The sequence below is a fragment of the Lampetra planeri genome, chromosome 3 (genome assembly GCF_965212315.1).
Source record: "Lampetra planeri chromosome 3, kcLamPlan1.2.h2, whole genome shotgun sequence".
Classification (NCBI taxonomy): Eukaryota; Metazoa; Chordata; class Hyperoartia; order Petromyzontiformes; family Petromyzontidae; genus Lampetra; species Lampetra planeri.
Genome location: NC_136109.1, coordinates 9725277 through 9741389, shown reverse-complemented (window position 1 = coordinate 9741389; position 16113 = coordinate 9725277). Strand labels below are relative to the sequence as shown.

Here is a 16113-nt window from a genome sequence, read left to right as displayed (position 1 = left end):
ACCGTACACCAACGCTGTGTGCAAAAATCCTAGTGGGATGCAAGTCAAACAACAACAACAACCACAAGACAACTTAGATTAAGGCCATCAGTCTAACTCCGTACTACAACAAACAAACATGGCCAAACCAAACAACTTTTCGAAATCACCAAAATAAAGCCATGAAAGCAATGTAACAGTGATCATAGGAACTGTGACGGAATTTTCACAATAAACGACATAAACAACATGTACTACCAAAACCCTGCAGCCACAGCTGGCTGCATGAGTCACTCCACAACAGCAGGAGCATCAGTCGGAGTATTATAATTTTTCAATGCACCTTTAAGATCACCACACTAAATAAAAACACAGGTCATACTTTGCAGCGAAACATTTTATTTTAGGCCACTGAATAGCACTGGCAGCTAGGGGTGTACAACTCATCTAGAGCAGTTTTGAGTGAAGATCTCATAGGTAGTGACTCAAGTTGCAATTTATTTTTCGATTTAAAGCTTTCGTGACTGCAGGGATTCATCTTCTTGGTTTTTTCGGTAAAGTCACGTAGAAGGAAAATAATAAAATAATAAAAGTAAAACAATAAAATAATTCTCACGACGTTTCGGCCACAACGCAAGCAGCCGTCTTTAGGTGGAGAACAGGTCTGTCGAGAAGGCAGAGTCTGAATGGCACGCCCCAGGCTTGGAGCGACTATTTAAGCTGGGAAGGAGGGGCGAAAAGCGTCTTGACAAAATAATTTGCATATCAAGAGGAATTTATCATTTTTATGGGAAATGCAGATATGCGATTAGTACTACTTGTGAAATGCGTAGGAGGTTTGGCGAGGGGTTTAAAGTCATTATGCCCATGCATTATGCAGGATTAGCAGTATCAAAGGGAGGGAGTAAGGTTAGAATTCATAAAGGGAAGGAATGTTAATAATATGACGCCGCAGCAACTAATGTGCTTATTGACTATACATTGTAATATTACACTATGTATTATCCAACCAACTGTATACCACACTGCAATTTATTGGCAATAGCATTGCAGACCCTGGAATGCTGGGGGCATCAATAGCAAAGGCCCTTCCCGTGAGCTGTCAAGCTCTTTATCAACAAAACTAAGGCACGATTAGAGTGCTATACATGCCCTGATAGTGGCATTGTCTTTGGGGCCGTACATAAATGACGTCACGCAATTTTGGACGATTTTGGACCCCCCCTCCCCCTCGTCAACAGAGACCCATAGAATCACACAAAAATTCATAGACTCACACAGAGATCCATAGACTCACACAGAGACCCATAGACTCACAGAGACCCATAGACTCACACAGAGATCCATAGACTCACACAGAGATCCATAGGCTCCCACAGAGACCCATAGACTCACAGAGACCCATATACTCACACAGAGATTCATAGACTCACACATAGACCCATAGACTCACACAGAGATTAATAGACTCACACAGATATCCATAGACTCACACAGAGGCCCATAGATTCACACAGAGACCCATAGACTCACAGAGACCCATAGACTCACACAGAGACCCATAGACTCACACAGAGATCCATAGACTCACACAGAGACCCATAGACTCAGAGATGCATAGGCTCCCACAGAGGGAGACCCATAGACTCACAGAGACCCATAGACTCACACAGAGACCCATAGACTCACACAGAGACCCATAGACTCACACAGAGACAGATAGACTCACACAGACCCATAGACTCACACAGAGACCCATAGACTCACACAGAGACCCATAGACTCACACAGAGACTCAGAGACTCACACAGAGACCCATAGACTTACACAGAGATTAATAGACTAACACAGAGACCCATAGACTCACACAGACCCATAGACTCACACAGAGACCCATAGACTCACACAGAGACCCATAGACTCACATTGTCCCATAGACTCACACAGAGACCCATAGACTCACACAGAGATCCATAGACTCACACAGAGACCCATAGACTTACACAGAGACCTATAGACTCACACAGAGATCCATAGACTTACACAGAGATTAATAGACTAACACAGAGACCGTTAGCCAATCAGAGACGAGGGTTGACGCTGGCCTCGTGCAAAGGCTTTGGGGAAGGGGCGTTGCGGGGGGCGGAGCTGGAGGAGGGGGGAAGGTGGGAGGAAGGGGGTGTAAGGGGGGGAGTGTGAGGGGGGTGGTGAGGGGGACGATGAGGGAAGGTGGTGAGGGGGTGGTGAGAGGGGTGGTGAGGAGGGTTTGAGGGGGAGAGGTGAGGTGGGGAGTGTGAGGGTGGGTGAGGGGGGGTGGGAGGTGAGGTGGGAGGGAGGGGGGTGATGGAGAGGGGTGTGGGGGCTGGTGAGGGGGGGGGGTGAGAGGGAGGGGGCTGATGGAAAGGTGTGTGGGGGGGGGGAGGTGGGAGGGAGGGGGGGGAGGGAGGGGGTGTAAGGGGGGGGGGGTGAGGGGGGGGGAGGTGGGAGGGAGGGGGGTGTAAGGGGGGGGAGTGTGAGGGGGGTGGTGAGGGGCACGATGAGGGGGGAGGTGAGGGGGGCGGTGAGGGGGGAAGGTGGGAGGAGTGGGTGAGGTGGGGAGTGTGAGGCTGGGTGAGTGGGGGAGTGTGAGGGGGGTGGGTGTGAAGGGAGGGTGAGGGCGGTGGTGAGCGGGGAGGCGAGAGGGGGGACTGAGGGGGAAAGGTGAAGGGGGTGAGGGTGAGGTGGAAGTGGGGGGGGGGGTGAGGAGGATAGCTGAAGGGGGTGTGAGGTGGAGGAGGATGTGCGTGGGAGGGTGTGAAGGGGGGTGGTGAGGGGGTGGAGGTGAGGTGGGAGGGAGGGGGGTGATGGGGAGAGGTGAGGGGGTGGTGAGGGGGGGGGGGAGGTGAGGAGGGGGGCTGGTGAGGGGGGTGGTGAAGGAGATGTGAGGGGAGGTGAGGGGGCGATTTGTGAGGGGGGAGTGAGGTGAGAGCGGTGTCAGGGGGGGGGCGGTGAGGGAGGGGCTTGTAAAGTGGGAGGAGTCTTCTTGGTTCTTTCGGTAAAGTCACGTAGAATGTAAAAAAATATATAATGTTAAATTTTTATTATTTTATTATTTCCATTCTACGTGAATGGAAATAATAAAATAAACATACTATTATGCTTTATTTTTATTTATTTTATTATTTCCATTCTACGTGACTTTACCGATTGAACCAAGAAGATGAATCCCTGCAGTCACGAAATCTTTAAATCGATTCTAGATTTGAAGCTTTCGTGACTGCAAGGAATCAAATTCTTAGGTTTTTTCGGTAAAGTCACGTAGGTAAAACATCAAAATTAATGAAAATAAAATAAAACAAAAATCACGACGTTTCGGAGGCAACACAAGTCTCCGTCATCAGGTGGGACCGTCACAGCCGAATTAGCTGCATCAAGTGAGGCAATGATTCAAGAAGTAATCCCTTATAAGCAAGTTGAGGGGGGGAGGAGAGGGGGGGGGGGGAGCTCATCAGAATGCCCCCCCCCCTCTCCTCCCCCCTTCAACTTGCTTATAAGGGATTACTTCTTGAATCATTGCCTCACTTGATGCAGCTAATTCGGCTGTGACGGTCCCACCTGATGATGGAGACTTGTGTTGCCTCCGAAACGTCGTGATTTTTGTTTTACTTTAAATCGATATTTAAGTGGGAGGAGCTTGAAGATGGACGTTGGGCGGGCGGGAAGTCACCAACCAATAGGCGCGCGTCTTACTGGGCGAGCGCGTGCGCTCCCGCCAACTTCCCGTCCAATCAGCGACGCGGACAGAGCGAGGTGGGTGGGAGGTTGCCGAAAGCGCTTCGTCATTATCGCAGCGAGGGAGTCGAGGCGTTTCAAGCAGCAGCAGCATCATCATCAGCAGCAGAAGCCCTCACGTCGTCGCAAAGCGCCCACAGCCGCGAACCGTCATGTCTGAGGTGAAGAAGAAGGAGCCGGCGCCAAAGAAGACGACGTCGGCGGCGGACGATAAGAATCGCAAGGAGAAGGCGTCCGATGAGAATCAGGTCCGACCGCCGTCGTGCCCACGCCGCCATTCGCTCGTCTCTCTCTCTTCCCCCCCCCCGCCGCGAATCATTCACTCGGTCGTATCGATAACCCTGCTACGGTCGTCGTTAGCTGATCGATAAGTGGTTTAGCGGCTCAACATCGTCTGGTCCGCGGAGTTTCGCCTCGTGCGGTTGATCGGGGCGTACAGTGCGTACAGTGCAATGACGTTACAGTCTGTAGTGAGTGATGGGGAGAGATTGCGCCGGGGAGATGGTTCGCTGTCTCTCTTTCATGCACACTCTCTCTCTCACGCTCACTCACTCACGCTCACTCACTCACGCTCACTCACTCACGCTCACTCACTCACGCTCACTCACTCACGCTCACTCACTCACTGTCTTTCCCTCTCTCTCACGCTCTCAATCACACTGACTCACTGTCACGCTCTCTCACACACTGTTACTCACTCTCTCACTCACGCTCACTCACTCTCTCTCATTCACTCTCACGCACTCACTCACGCTCTCTCTCATGCACTCATGCTCATGCCCTCTCATGCACTATCACGCTTTCTCACTCTCTCTCTCACGCTCTCACACTCACTCACGCTCACTCACTCACTGTCTTTCCCTCTCTCTCACGCTCTCAATCACACTGACTCACTGTCACGCTCTCTCACACACTGTTACTCACTCTCTCACTCACGCTCACTCACTCTCTCTCATTCACTCTCACGCACTCACTCACGCTCTCTCTCATGCACTCTCACTCATGCTCATGCCCTCTCATGCACTATCACGCTTTCTCACTCTCTCATGCTCTCTCTCTCTCATGCTCACTCACCCTCTCACTCACTCACGCTCACTCACTCACTGTCTCTCCCTCTCTCTCACGCTCACTCATGCTCACTGTCACGCACTATCTCACTCTCACGCAGTCTCACTCACGCTCTCGCTCACGTACTATCGCTCACTCTCACTCACTCACTCATGCTCTCTCATGCACTCTCACTCACTCTCACTGTCACACTCTCTCATTCACGCACTCACTCACTCATGCTCATGCCCTCTCATGCACTATCACGCTCTCTCACTCATGCTCTCACTCATGCTCACTGTCACGCTCTCTCACACACTCTCACTCACGCTATCTCACACACTCTCACACTCACTCACACTCTCTCACTGTCACGCTCTCTCACTCACGCTCTCTCACACTCTCTCACTCACTCTCACTCACTCACGCACTCACGCTCTCTCACTCACACTCTCACGCACTGTCATGCTCACTGTCACGGTCTTTCACTCATGCTCACTGTCACGTACTCTTACTCACTCTCTCACGTACTCTCACACTCTCTCACTCACGTCCTCTCAATCCTCTCACGCCCTCTCACTCTCTCGCTCGATCGCTCTCTGTAACTAACAAACATGGAACGCCATTCACGAAATAACAAACTGCGCTTGTTACGTTAATGTGTTTTAATACATTTGGCAAGTCTGTGTGTGTGTAGTGGGGAGCGGTTCGCCCTGCAAACCCGGCGACCCGAGTTCGATTCCCGCTCACGGCCAACACCACTGAACCGAGCCTGGGCCTCACCCTAGGTTGACTCGGCCTCAAATGAGTACCTGGTGCGGTGTGTCAAAAGCTTCGCCACTGGGGAGACAAAGGCGGCCGGGCGTGGTGCTGGCCACCCACTCCCTCGCGTGTACCTCCGGCCTTCATAGGTGCTGCTCGCTAACAGCACTTGCCCCAGCAGTCTGTTAAGGCTACACGGAGAGGATCTTTATCTTTGTTATATGCACCACTTGCACCCTGTTTGCCTGTGACTTTGCAAGCACACTTTGACAACTTCTATTTGACGGTGGCGGTCCCTTACGCACCCAGCTTTGACCACGATTCGCTCATTGGTCTCATGATATTAAATGTGGCAATTCGTATTTAACACATAGGTAGGCTTTCGCGACTAAGATTATCCGTAATAAGAGGTTTTATTGTGGGTTAGACCGCTTCGCCTGGTGAGGCCCGTTGTAGCTACCGACGAAACGTCACTGTACTCGAATTGTTGTGGGTTAATTCGCCAACACACAACCGGTTAGTGCTGAACTAGTAACGAATTGGCCTCGTTTAGTTTACTTGACTGATCCTTACTGATTGGCTGTGTGTCGGGTGGTGGCGGGTTTAACGACGCATCTATAATCGATCTATTATGACATTAATATGTTCTAGACTCGCACGCTCTGTGCTTGTATTAATGTGTGTACGTGTGCTGTACACAATATACACAACCGTATATACAAGAGACGGGAGCGACGCTCACAACAAAAATGAGCGGAGCGCCGGGTGGCTTAAACTAAGCAAGTTGGCACAGTATGGAGCACAGCTGGTGCATCTGCCAGTCATCTGTCGGTCAACATGGGTCTGTTCCGTGATCTACTAAGCAGCGATCCACCCTCACTTCGCGTGGCCTCAAGGTGCACCTAGCCTGGCACAAGCGCCGTGGTTACATCGCCGCCACTTGGTGGCGAACGTTGATTTTTTATACATTACGCAATTTGTACAAGTCGGGGAGACCAGGCCCCAACTTACATATTCGTCTTCTGTTCGGCATTGGTTATTAATAACGTAAAGATATTTCAGCCACGCAACAGCTTCAGGCGATGCGGAATTATTGCCTTCCGCGCCTCAGTTGAATTTGCGAAGTTGTCAATAAATTTCGCCATTCTACGCAGTTAAACGGCAGCATGCGCCACCCAAAACGTCTGGTGAGGAAACCAATACTCGTCTAATGAAAGACGTTAGAAACGAACCCTGAAAAGCTGCGCGAAGATACGTGGAGAGATGCCTTCTTGGAATTACAGAATCAGAATATTTATTTGTGCCGGAGGAATGCGATCAGCTGGAAAGACATTTTCACAGATGTCCAGTAGTTTGACGCGGATTAGAGAATACACACAGGTTAATGACACCGCTCAAACTGCTACAGGTTCGTGGGCTTTGGCAGGACACGGCGTGAGAAGGGATCGGTTCCGTCTTTATTTTACTTGCCAATATCGCCCCCCTCATTAAAGTGGGCATCGGTGCACATTACAGCAGAACGGGAATGGCGTGCGGGGCATGGAGAGCAACACGACCCTCAGCGGCTAACACGGACTGGGAAAAGTGAATTGCAAAGTGAATTGCAGTGTTCTTGGTTCTTTCGGTAAAGTCACGTAGAAGGGAAGTAATAAAATAATCAAAATAAAACATAATAAAATAATTCCCACGACGTTTCGGCCACAACGCAAGCAGCCGTCCTCAGACCTGGTGTTCACCTGAGGACGGCTGCTTGCGTTGTGGCCGAAACGTCGTGAGAATTATTTTATTATGTTTTATTATTTTATTACTTCCCTTCTACGTGACTTGACCGAAAGAACCAAGAAGATGAATCCCTGCAGTCACGAAAGCTTTAAATCGAAAAATTAATTGCAGTGGTCAGGAATTCTCACTCGCTCACTCTCACTCATGCTCACTGTCACGCTCTCTCACTCTCACGCCCTCTCAATCCTCTCACGCCCTCTCACTCTCACGCTCTCTATAACTAACATACATGGAACGCCATTCACGAAATAACAAACTCCGCTTGTTACGTTAATGTGTTTTTAATGCATTTGGCAAGTCGTGTGTGTGTAGTGGGGAGCGGTAGCGTAGCGGTTCGCCCTGCAAACCCGGCGACCCGAGTTCGATTCCCGCTCACGGCCAACACCACTGACGATCATCTGAACCTGGCCTGGGCCTCACCCTAGGTTGACTCGGCCTCAAATGAGTACCTTGCTTCGCGACTGGGGAGATGGGGAGTAGCGGGCTGACGGATGGAACGCGTCCCAGAGAGTACCTCGTGCAAGTGCTGGGGTGGGTTGTTACATCACAGGATCGTGAGAGGTAGCTTGGGGGTGGGGGGATGTCTTCATCCGGCAGTGGAGTGACCGTGGCTCACGGTGATAATGAGAACATTTACATGATAACAGTATACCGTGTGATGGGAATATGAATTGGTTTTACCCTTTGCTGGCAATTAAAACCGGAGGTGTTAATTCATAATATAGGTTTTTGGGTCAGATCGCGTTATTTATAAATGTGTCGTAACCCTCCACCACCCGACACGGCTAAACAGTAAAAAATGTCACGTTTTCAAAGGACATTTTTGAGTAGTACGACGTTTCGCTGATAATTACAATCAGCTTCATCGGGCAAGAATGGTGAAGCTCTCCTGTTGCTTCCGTTCTTAAATAGAGCAGCATCAGGGTGACGTCATCATTTAATTCAATTCAATCTGGTGCAGTGATTCGAGGCAAGGAGGGGGGGGGGTATTGTAATTATATAGATTGGTAATCATTCAATTGTTATTCATTGGTATTTGTTTCCCTTATAAGGAATTGTAATTGTATTTATTTGATAATACGCTTCCAGGCCGCACTAAGCCTAGGAGGTGTTAAGATGTTCAAACACCAAATAGAAACCTTTTGCAAGGAATGAAGTAGATGCATTAACCACGCACACTGCTTGCGGTCAACATGCAAACAAAACATGCTCTGATAATATACGATTGGCTTACACCAGGGAGAGTCTTCTTTATGGCCTTGTCTCACCAGTGTTAGACCAGAGAACGCCAAACAGCGAACAGTACAGAGGCGATGCAAGTATCGGGGTGTTTACAGCTCGGGCCGAGCAGTTGTGTCTATGGGATACCTTTTTAAATCCTTTATATTAAGTTCGCTTGCTTGCTTAGGACCGTGCAAATCTTTCGGTCGTTTTTTAACCCACTTCCCGTGATCCAATCGAGCTGACATTTTCCACACAGACTCGTTGTGCGTGACAATTAATGTTCGTGAAAATTTTTTTCCTAAATTTTACACTTTTTAGGACAAAAATATTATATTTAATTACCAATTGCTTAATGGTGCAATGCAATCATCTGACCCATAGGTGGCAGCCATCTCAAGCCAGAGGACTCGAGCCGCCACGCATATAAAGGATTTATAGTGAAAAACTTTGTTTTTACGGGTTATACTTATTTGCCAGTTCCGAAGGAGCAGCCAATAATTAAACCGCTGCCTGGATAAATCGTTCACAGATAATCGAAGAATTATACATATAAATACTTATTCTTGGTTCTTTCGGTAAAGTCACGTAGAAGGGAAATAATAAAATAATAAAAATATACAACAATAAAAATTTTCACGACGTTTCGACTACAACACAAGCAACCATCATCAGGTGTGAAATCCACAGCAAGAACATTTGAAGAAGAAAAAAGAACCAAGAATATGAATCCCTGCAGTCACGAAAGCTTTAAATAAAAAATATATAAATACTTAATAAGAAACATGACTTTATTTTGACAGAGAGAGACAGACTCCTGCTTATATACTGTGCGGTTCGTTTCTTTGTCGGTTGCTCCCTTGGTTAATTACCTCTTCCCCCCCCCGCGCCCTCACCCTCTGCGTCCCTTACCCCCACATCGTCATCATCATTATCAGGACTTGTCTGACGAAGACAAGCAGCTGCAGGAGGAGCTGTCGCTGCTGGTGGAGCGCCTCTCCGAGACGGAGACCCCCGCCCTGCAGCGCGCCGCCTTGGAGGAGCTGCGCCGTCAGATCCGCAGCTCCACCACCTCCATGACGTCCGTGCCCAAGCCGCTCAAGTTCCTTCGGCCGCACTACGCCGCCCTCTGCGCCGCCTGGGAGGCCACCCCCCCCGGCGAGGAGCGCCGGTTCTGCGCCGACATCGTCTCGGTGCTCGCCATGACGGTGAGCGCCGAGCGCGACTGCCTGCGCTACCGCCTGCGCGGCTCGCAGGAGCCGCTGGCGTCGTGGGGCCACGAGTACGTGCGCCACCTGGCCGGCGAGGTGGCCAAGGCCTGGCAGGACACGACCGAGGAGGACGGCGTTGGCGGCGGCGGCGAATCCGACGGCGTGGCGCCGGCCGGGGGCGGGCGCCCGGCGCTGCTGAAGCTGGTGGAGGAGATCGTCCCGTACGACATGGCGCACAATGCGGAGCCCGAGGCGTGCGACCTCCTCATGGAGATCGAGCGCCTGGACCTGCTGTCGGCGCACGTCGACGAGTCGACCTTCACCAAGGTGTGCCTCTACCTGACGTCGTGCGTGAGCTACGTGCCCGAGCCCGAGAGCGGCGCCCTGCTCCGCTGCGCCCTCTCCACGCTGCGCCAGTTCGGGCGCCACCCCGAGGCGCTGCGCCTCGCGCTTCAGCTCAACGACGCCGACCTCATCGCCGAAGTCTTCTCGTCGTGCCGTGACGTCACCGTGCAGAAGCAGATGGCCTTCGTGCTGGGCCGCCACGGCGTCTTCCTCGAGCTCAGCGAGGAGCTGGAGGAGTTCGAGGACCTCACCGAGATCATGTCCAACGTGCAGCTCAACTCGAACTTCCTGTCGCTGGCGCGCGAGCTCGACATCATGGAGCCCAAGGTGCCCGAGGACATCTACAAGACCCACCTGGAGAACAACCGCTTCGGCCCCAGCGGTTCGCAGGTGGACTCTGCGCGCATGAACCTGGCGTCGTCGTTCGTCAACGGCTTCGTGAACGCCGCCTTCGGCCAGGACAAGCTGCTGACGGAGGAGGGCAACAAGTGGCTGTACAAGAACAAGGAGCACGGCATGCTGAGCGCCACGGCCTCGCTGGGCCTCGTGCTGCTGTGGGACGTCGACGGGGGCCTGACGCAGATCGACAAGTACCTGTACTCCACGGAGGAGTACATCAAGGCGGGCGCGCTGCTGGCGTGCGGCATCGTCAACTCGGGCGTGCGCAACGAGTGCGACCCGGCGCTGGCGCTGCTCTCCGACTACGTGCTGCACGCTAGCAACACGACGCGCGTCGGCGCCGTCTTCGGCCTGGGCCTGGCGTATGCCGGCTCGAACCGCGAGGACGTGCTCGCGCTGCTCCTGCCGGCGCTCGCCGACGGCAAGGCGAGCATGGAGGCGGTGGGCGTGGCGGCGCTGGCCTGCGGCATGATCGCCGTGGGCTCGTGCAACGGCGACGTCACCTCGGCCGTGCTGCAGGCGCTCATGGAGAAGTCTGAGGCGGAGCTGCGCGAGACCTACGCCAAGTGGCTGGCGCTGGGGCTGGCGCTCACCTACCTGGGGCGCGGCGAGGCCGTCGAGACCATCCTGGCGGCGCTCGAGGTGGTGCCGGAGCCCTTCCGCAGCTTCGCCAACGTGCTGGTGGACGTGTGCGCCTACGCCGGCTCGGGGAACGTGCTCAAGGTGCAGCAGCTGCTGCACGTGTGCAGCGAGCACTACGAGGGCAAGAAGGACTCGTCGGGGGAGGAGGGCGCCGACAAGAAGGACAAGAAGAAGGACGCGGCGGGGGGCGGCTCGGGGGCCGACGCCGGCGCCCACCAGGGAGCCGCCGTGCTGGGCATCGCCCTCATCTCCATGGGCGAGGAGATCGGCGGCGAGATGGCGCTGCGCACCTTCGGCCACCTGCTGCGCTACGGCGAGGCACACGTGCGGCGCGCCGTCCCGCTCGCGCTGGCGCTCCTCTCGGTGTCCAACCCGCGGCTCGGCCTGCTCGACACGCTCAGCAAGTTCTCGCACGACTCGGACGCCGAGGTGGCGCACAACGCCATCTTCGCCATGGGCATCGTGGGCAGCGGCACCAACAACGCGCGGCTCGCCGCCATGCTGCGCCAGCAGGCGCAGTACCACGCCAAGGACCCCAACAACCTGTTCATGGTGCGCCTGGCGCAAGGCCTCACGCACCTGGGCAAGGGCACGCTGTCGCTGTCGCCCTACCACAGCGACCGGCAGCTGCTGTCGCAGGTGGCGCTGGCGGGCCTGCTGGCGGTGCTCGTGTCCTTCCTGGACGTGCGCACGGTCATCCTGGGCCGCTCGCACTACGTGCTGTACGCGCTCGTGTCGGCCATGCAGCCGCGCATGCTGGTGACGTTCGACGAGGAGCTGCGCCCGCTGCCCGTGGCGGTGCGCGTGGGCCAGGCGGTGGACGTCGTGGGCCAGGCGGGCAAGCCCAAGACCATCACGGGCTTCCAGACGCACACCACGCCCGTGCTGCTGGCGCACGGGGAGCGAGCGGAGCTCGCCACCGAGGAGTACCTGCCCGTCACGCCCATCGTGGAGGGCTTCGTCATCCTGCGCAAGAACCCCAACTACGACAGCTGAGGGGAGAGACGAGGCGGCGGCGGGTGGAGGGGCGCAGAGAGAGAGAGAGTGGGAGTGAAGGAGGGAGGGAGAGACGCAGAGAGGATTGGAGTGGGGAGGAGAGAGTGTACGGGTTAGCGGGAAGAGGGAGGAGAGACACTAGGGCGTAGGGAAGAGGAGAGGGAGGGAGAGAGAGACGGAGAGAATTGGAGTGGGGAGGAGAGAGAGTGTACGGGTTAGCAGGGAGGAGAGACGCTAGGGAGTAGGGAAGAGGAGTGGGAGGGAAGGAGGGAGGGAGAGACGGAGAGAGAATTGGAGTGGGGAGGAGAGAGAGAGTGTACGGGTTAGCAGGGAAGAGGGAGGGAGAGAGTCTACGGGTTAGCAGGGAAGAGGGAGGGAGAGACGCTAGGGAGTAGGGAAGAGGAGAGGGAGTGCGAGAGGGGGAGAAGGGAAGATATCACGGTGGGCGACGGAAGGGAGATGAGGGAGTGACCAAAAGAGGCTCCTATCTCCTGAAATCTTCGGAATTTGGATCACAGCTTTCAACTCATTCAGACTCAACTGGTTTAAGAGTGGGGGGGGCTATGGCACCTTCAATCAAAGTATAACTTCGGTTAGGGGGGGGTCAGCAAGGAGACATGCCTCAGTTGCTGCGTAGAAAATGGTTTAGGGGTTGCTTGCAGCCCTGCCGCACAAGGTCACGAGCAACACCCTAGGGGGTCTAATCCTCGAGTCTTTACGCCCTTCCTCGGCTTAGAGCAGTGATTACTCTTTGGTTCTTTCGGTAAAGTGACGTATGAAGAGAAACAAATCAATTAAATAATAGCATGCGACGTTTCGATTGCAACACAAGTAATCGTCATCAGGTATAAATGAAATAGAAACACAAATCTAGTATACTTAGATATGTAATGTAATACAACAGAGTCGGATAACATAACAGTCAACACCCTACCTGGTTGTTTACGTTCTTCCTGAGAATGCTAAATTTGAGAGAGAGAGATAAAACACAGAACCAGAGACATATAGACAGACATCTTTCATTTGTACCTGATGACGATCGCTTGTGTTGCAATCGTAACGTCGTGTGCTAGTATTTAATTTATTATTTTCTCTTTATACGTCACTTTACCGAAAGAACCAAAGAGTAATTCTTGCAGTCACGAAAGCTCCAAATTAAGTTTTAGAGCAGTGATCCTTAACATTCACTGCAGCCTTTGCACCCCCCCTTTGGTTCTCAACCGTTGAAGCAAAAAATTAGAATGCAAATAAATACGAAGGTTTGATGAAACAAAGTAAGTGGTACTTTACGTACCCGTGCTTATTTCGTGTTTTCGACGATTTACCTTCTAACGAGAAAGAAATCTGGCCAGGTCTCGCGCACCCCCAGAAAGGTTATCTCGCACCCCCCCCCCCTCCCCCGGTTAAGAACCACTGGCTCGGAGGATGAACTGGCTGAGGGTTATGGAAGGTTTCGGGGCCTTCTCTCACCCCCTGCTCGCAATCGCACGATGACTCGGACCTGACGATTTGGGATTCGAGGGGGAGAGGGGGAGTTATAGCACTGTTGCGATTTAAGGGGCAAACGAGGATTTGGGGTGGCGTTTTGGGTGTTGAAGGATGGCTGGGGGGTGGTGGTTGCGATCTGGTAAGACTCGTGGTAAGGGCAATACCAAGTCTGACTCTCTTACCGTGCGCTGCCCGGGTTATGGCCACGGTGGCGAGATGTTGACTACCTCGCCTGGTATACAGGAGGTGTCGTGGGTTAGATCCCGACCCTGACGCCTGCTGCTGTATATTTGGAGGTTGTATGTTCACCCCGTGGTCGCGTGGATTTTTCTCCGGGTCCTCCGTTTTTTTCCCACCCCACCACGTTTAGAATCGGAATCGTGTGTTTTTTTGTATTTGGCAACTCCTACAAATTTCGACGTGACGATGAGCTGCTTCGCGTTGAGCTATCATTTGCGATAGCCCAGGGGTCTTCTGATAAAAAAAAAGCTAAGCAGATAAGTGGGGCGTTACCCGGTGAAAATAAAATAAAAAACTTTATTGTTTTAAAGTTTCAGTTTGTTCCTGCTCTTTCGCAGGTTTACCCCTCCACGGAGGTCAGAGTTGCAGATTGAAAGTCGGGTTCAGAGTTTAATCGAGACCGGAGTTCACCTAGGGGTTATTAAACCCCCTCCCCCCCCCCTCTTTTACACTCGAACCAGACTCGACACTGCTTTGTAAAAACAAAAATAATAAAAAGTGTACACGATAAAAATATAACGTCATGTCGTGCATTTCAAAAAGCTGCGTCCTCGTGTTTAGATTTGGGTGGGGGGGGGGGGCCCCCGCTCGCTTTGTGTTCTCCCCCCTCCCGCTGTCTTTGGCGTGTCACCGTTTCTCCCCCTTGGGCGCGCGAGGCAATCGCTGATGGAAATCTGCGGAGAAAACAAAGAAAGAACGCGTAGACTAAACGTCGACCAGAGGTCGCAAACGGGTTTTGATTCCTTACCCCGTACCCGGCCGCACCAGGGTCGCAAACGGGTACCCGTACCCGGCCGTACCCGTACCCGGCCGGGTACGGGTAGGGTACGGGTATCGGGTACCTGATTGCGACCTCTGGGATGAAGCCATGTTGCAGGCGCGGGTGGGTTGATTCTAGGAACTTGAATTGTGAGAAGAGACAAGACGTTGGGAAATGAGTGACAAACAGTTACCAGTGACTCACGGCCTCCCCGTACCCGTACCCGGCCGTACCACGATAGCAAACGGGTATCGGGTAGGGTACGGGTATCGGGTACCCGGTTGCGACCTCTGACGTCGACCGGATAACCGGCATGAACAGTTGGCGGCGGTGGTGGTGGTGGTGGGGGGTGGGCGTGTTAAGTGGCGTTAATAAGGGTGTAGATGTACTACTGCGAGCATCCATGGGGGAGCAACGGTGGTGAGATGTTAACTGCCTCGCCAGTTATACAGGAGGTCGTGGGTTCCATCCTGAACCTGATGCCTGCTGTCTATTTGGAGTTTGCGGTGTTTCTCTCTCCGTGGTCACTTGGATTTTTCTCCGGTTCCCTCCGCATTTAGAATTGCGAATTTTGGCTACTGCGTAAAATTTCCAGGCTACGTAGCTCAGTGGGGACTTACCTGGTAAAATAAAAAATAGTTAATAGTTATAATTACCATCACCCCCCCACCCGTTCGTTTGGGACGGTGGGAATCTTATTCAGAATTGTGGAGTGCTGACGCCTCGACCAGGAAGTCGCGCTTGTACGTGTTCCGGAGATTTTTTTTATGTTTGTTATCACGGTTTGGGAATAACCCACGAACTTTCCTTTTCCCAGGATTTGGTCTTTGTCCTGTTCCGCGGTCCCATACCAGCCAACCCATCCCTCCACCCGCATGCAAAGGGCATCGGACACTGGTCCAATTTGCTCGCCTGGTCGTTGACACAGGTGGCCATTGATAAAGTTTCACTGCTGGGCCTCGTTCCATCAGAGTGCTGCGGAAAACCCGTGCAAAGTCGCCGCCGCCGCAGATGATTAGATCACATTCTCGTAGCAAGCGGTGGCGTGGGGGGGTTGGTCTGTGCGCGCGCACGTGTGCGGTACATTCGGAACTGGATTTGTGCTTCGTATGTATTCGTAGAGGCTCGTGGAAGGAAGGCTGCCTCGGACACGCTATCTGGCAGTCCCAACAACGCAGGTGCGCGCGTGTTTCTTTTCGTCGGCAACAAGGAATAAAACGTTTGTACTTGTAGTTGTGCTCGTTTTGGTGGCTTCGTACGCGCGCGGTCATTACGCCGGCTTGCGTAGGCGAGACGGCGTTTGCCCGAATGGCACGCGACGACGGATGTATCGAAATGGCGTCAAATCGAAGTGGTTTAAGGTCGGCGGAGGCGATGAATACTGAGATGCGACAGGTAGCGAGAAAGGACGGACGATGTTTGCCGGCAACTTAAGTCTCAATCGGAATAATAATCTATACTGGGTGAATC

At 52.9% G+C, this 16113-nt stretch overlaps 1 protein-coding gene across 1 annotated transcript; it reads left to right on the top strand.

The window, feature by feature from the left end:
- The first annotated feature begins 3724 nt into the window (after positions 1 to 3724).
- PSMD2 (proteasome 26S subunit ubiquitin receptor, non-ATPase 2) lies at positions 3725 to 15875 on the top strand. The gene is made up of 2 exons (XM_078592682.1): positions 3725 to 3998; positions 9501 to 15875. Exons 1-2 carry the CDS (start codon positions 3903 to 3905, stop codon positions 12153 to 12155), a joined length of 2751 nt encoding a protein of 916 aa, XP_078448808.1. The 5' UTR covers positions 3725 to 3902; the 3' UTR covers positions 12156 to 15875.
- The last annotated feature ends 238 nt before the right edge of the window (positions 15876 to 16113 follow it).

What these genes read in the sequence shown, in the direction of transcription:
- PSMD2 (XM_078592682.1), top strand. Translation starts at nt 3,903, where the DNA reads ATGTCTGAGGTGAAGAAGAAGGAGCCGGCGCCAAAGAAGACGACGTCG. An exon ending in AGGCGTCCGATGAGAATCAG is followed by an intron (nt 3,999 to 9,500) that starts GTCCGACCGCCG and finishes CATCATTATCAG; the next exon opens with GACTTGTCTGACGAAGACAA.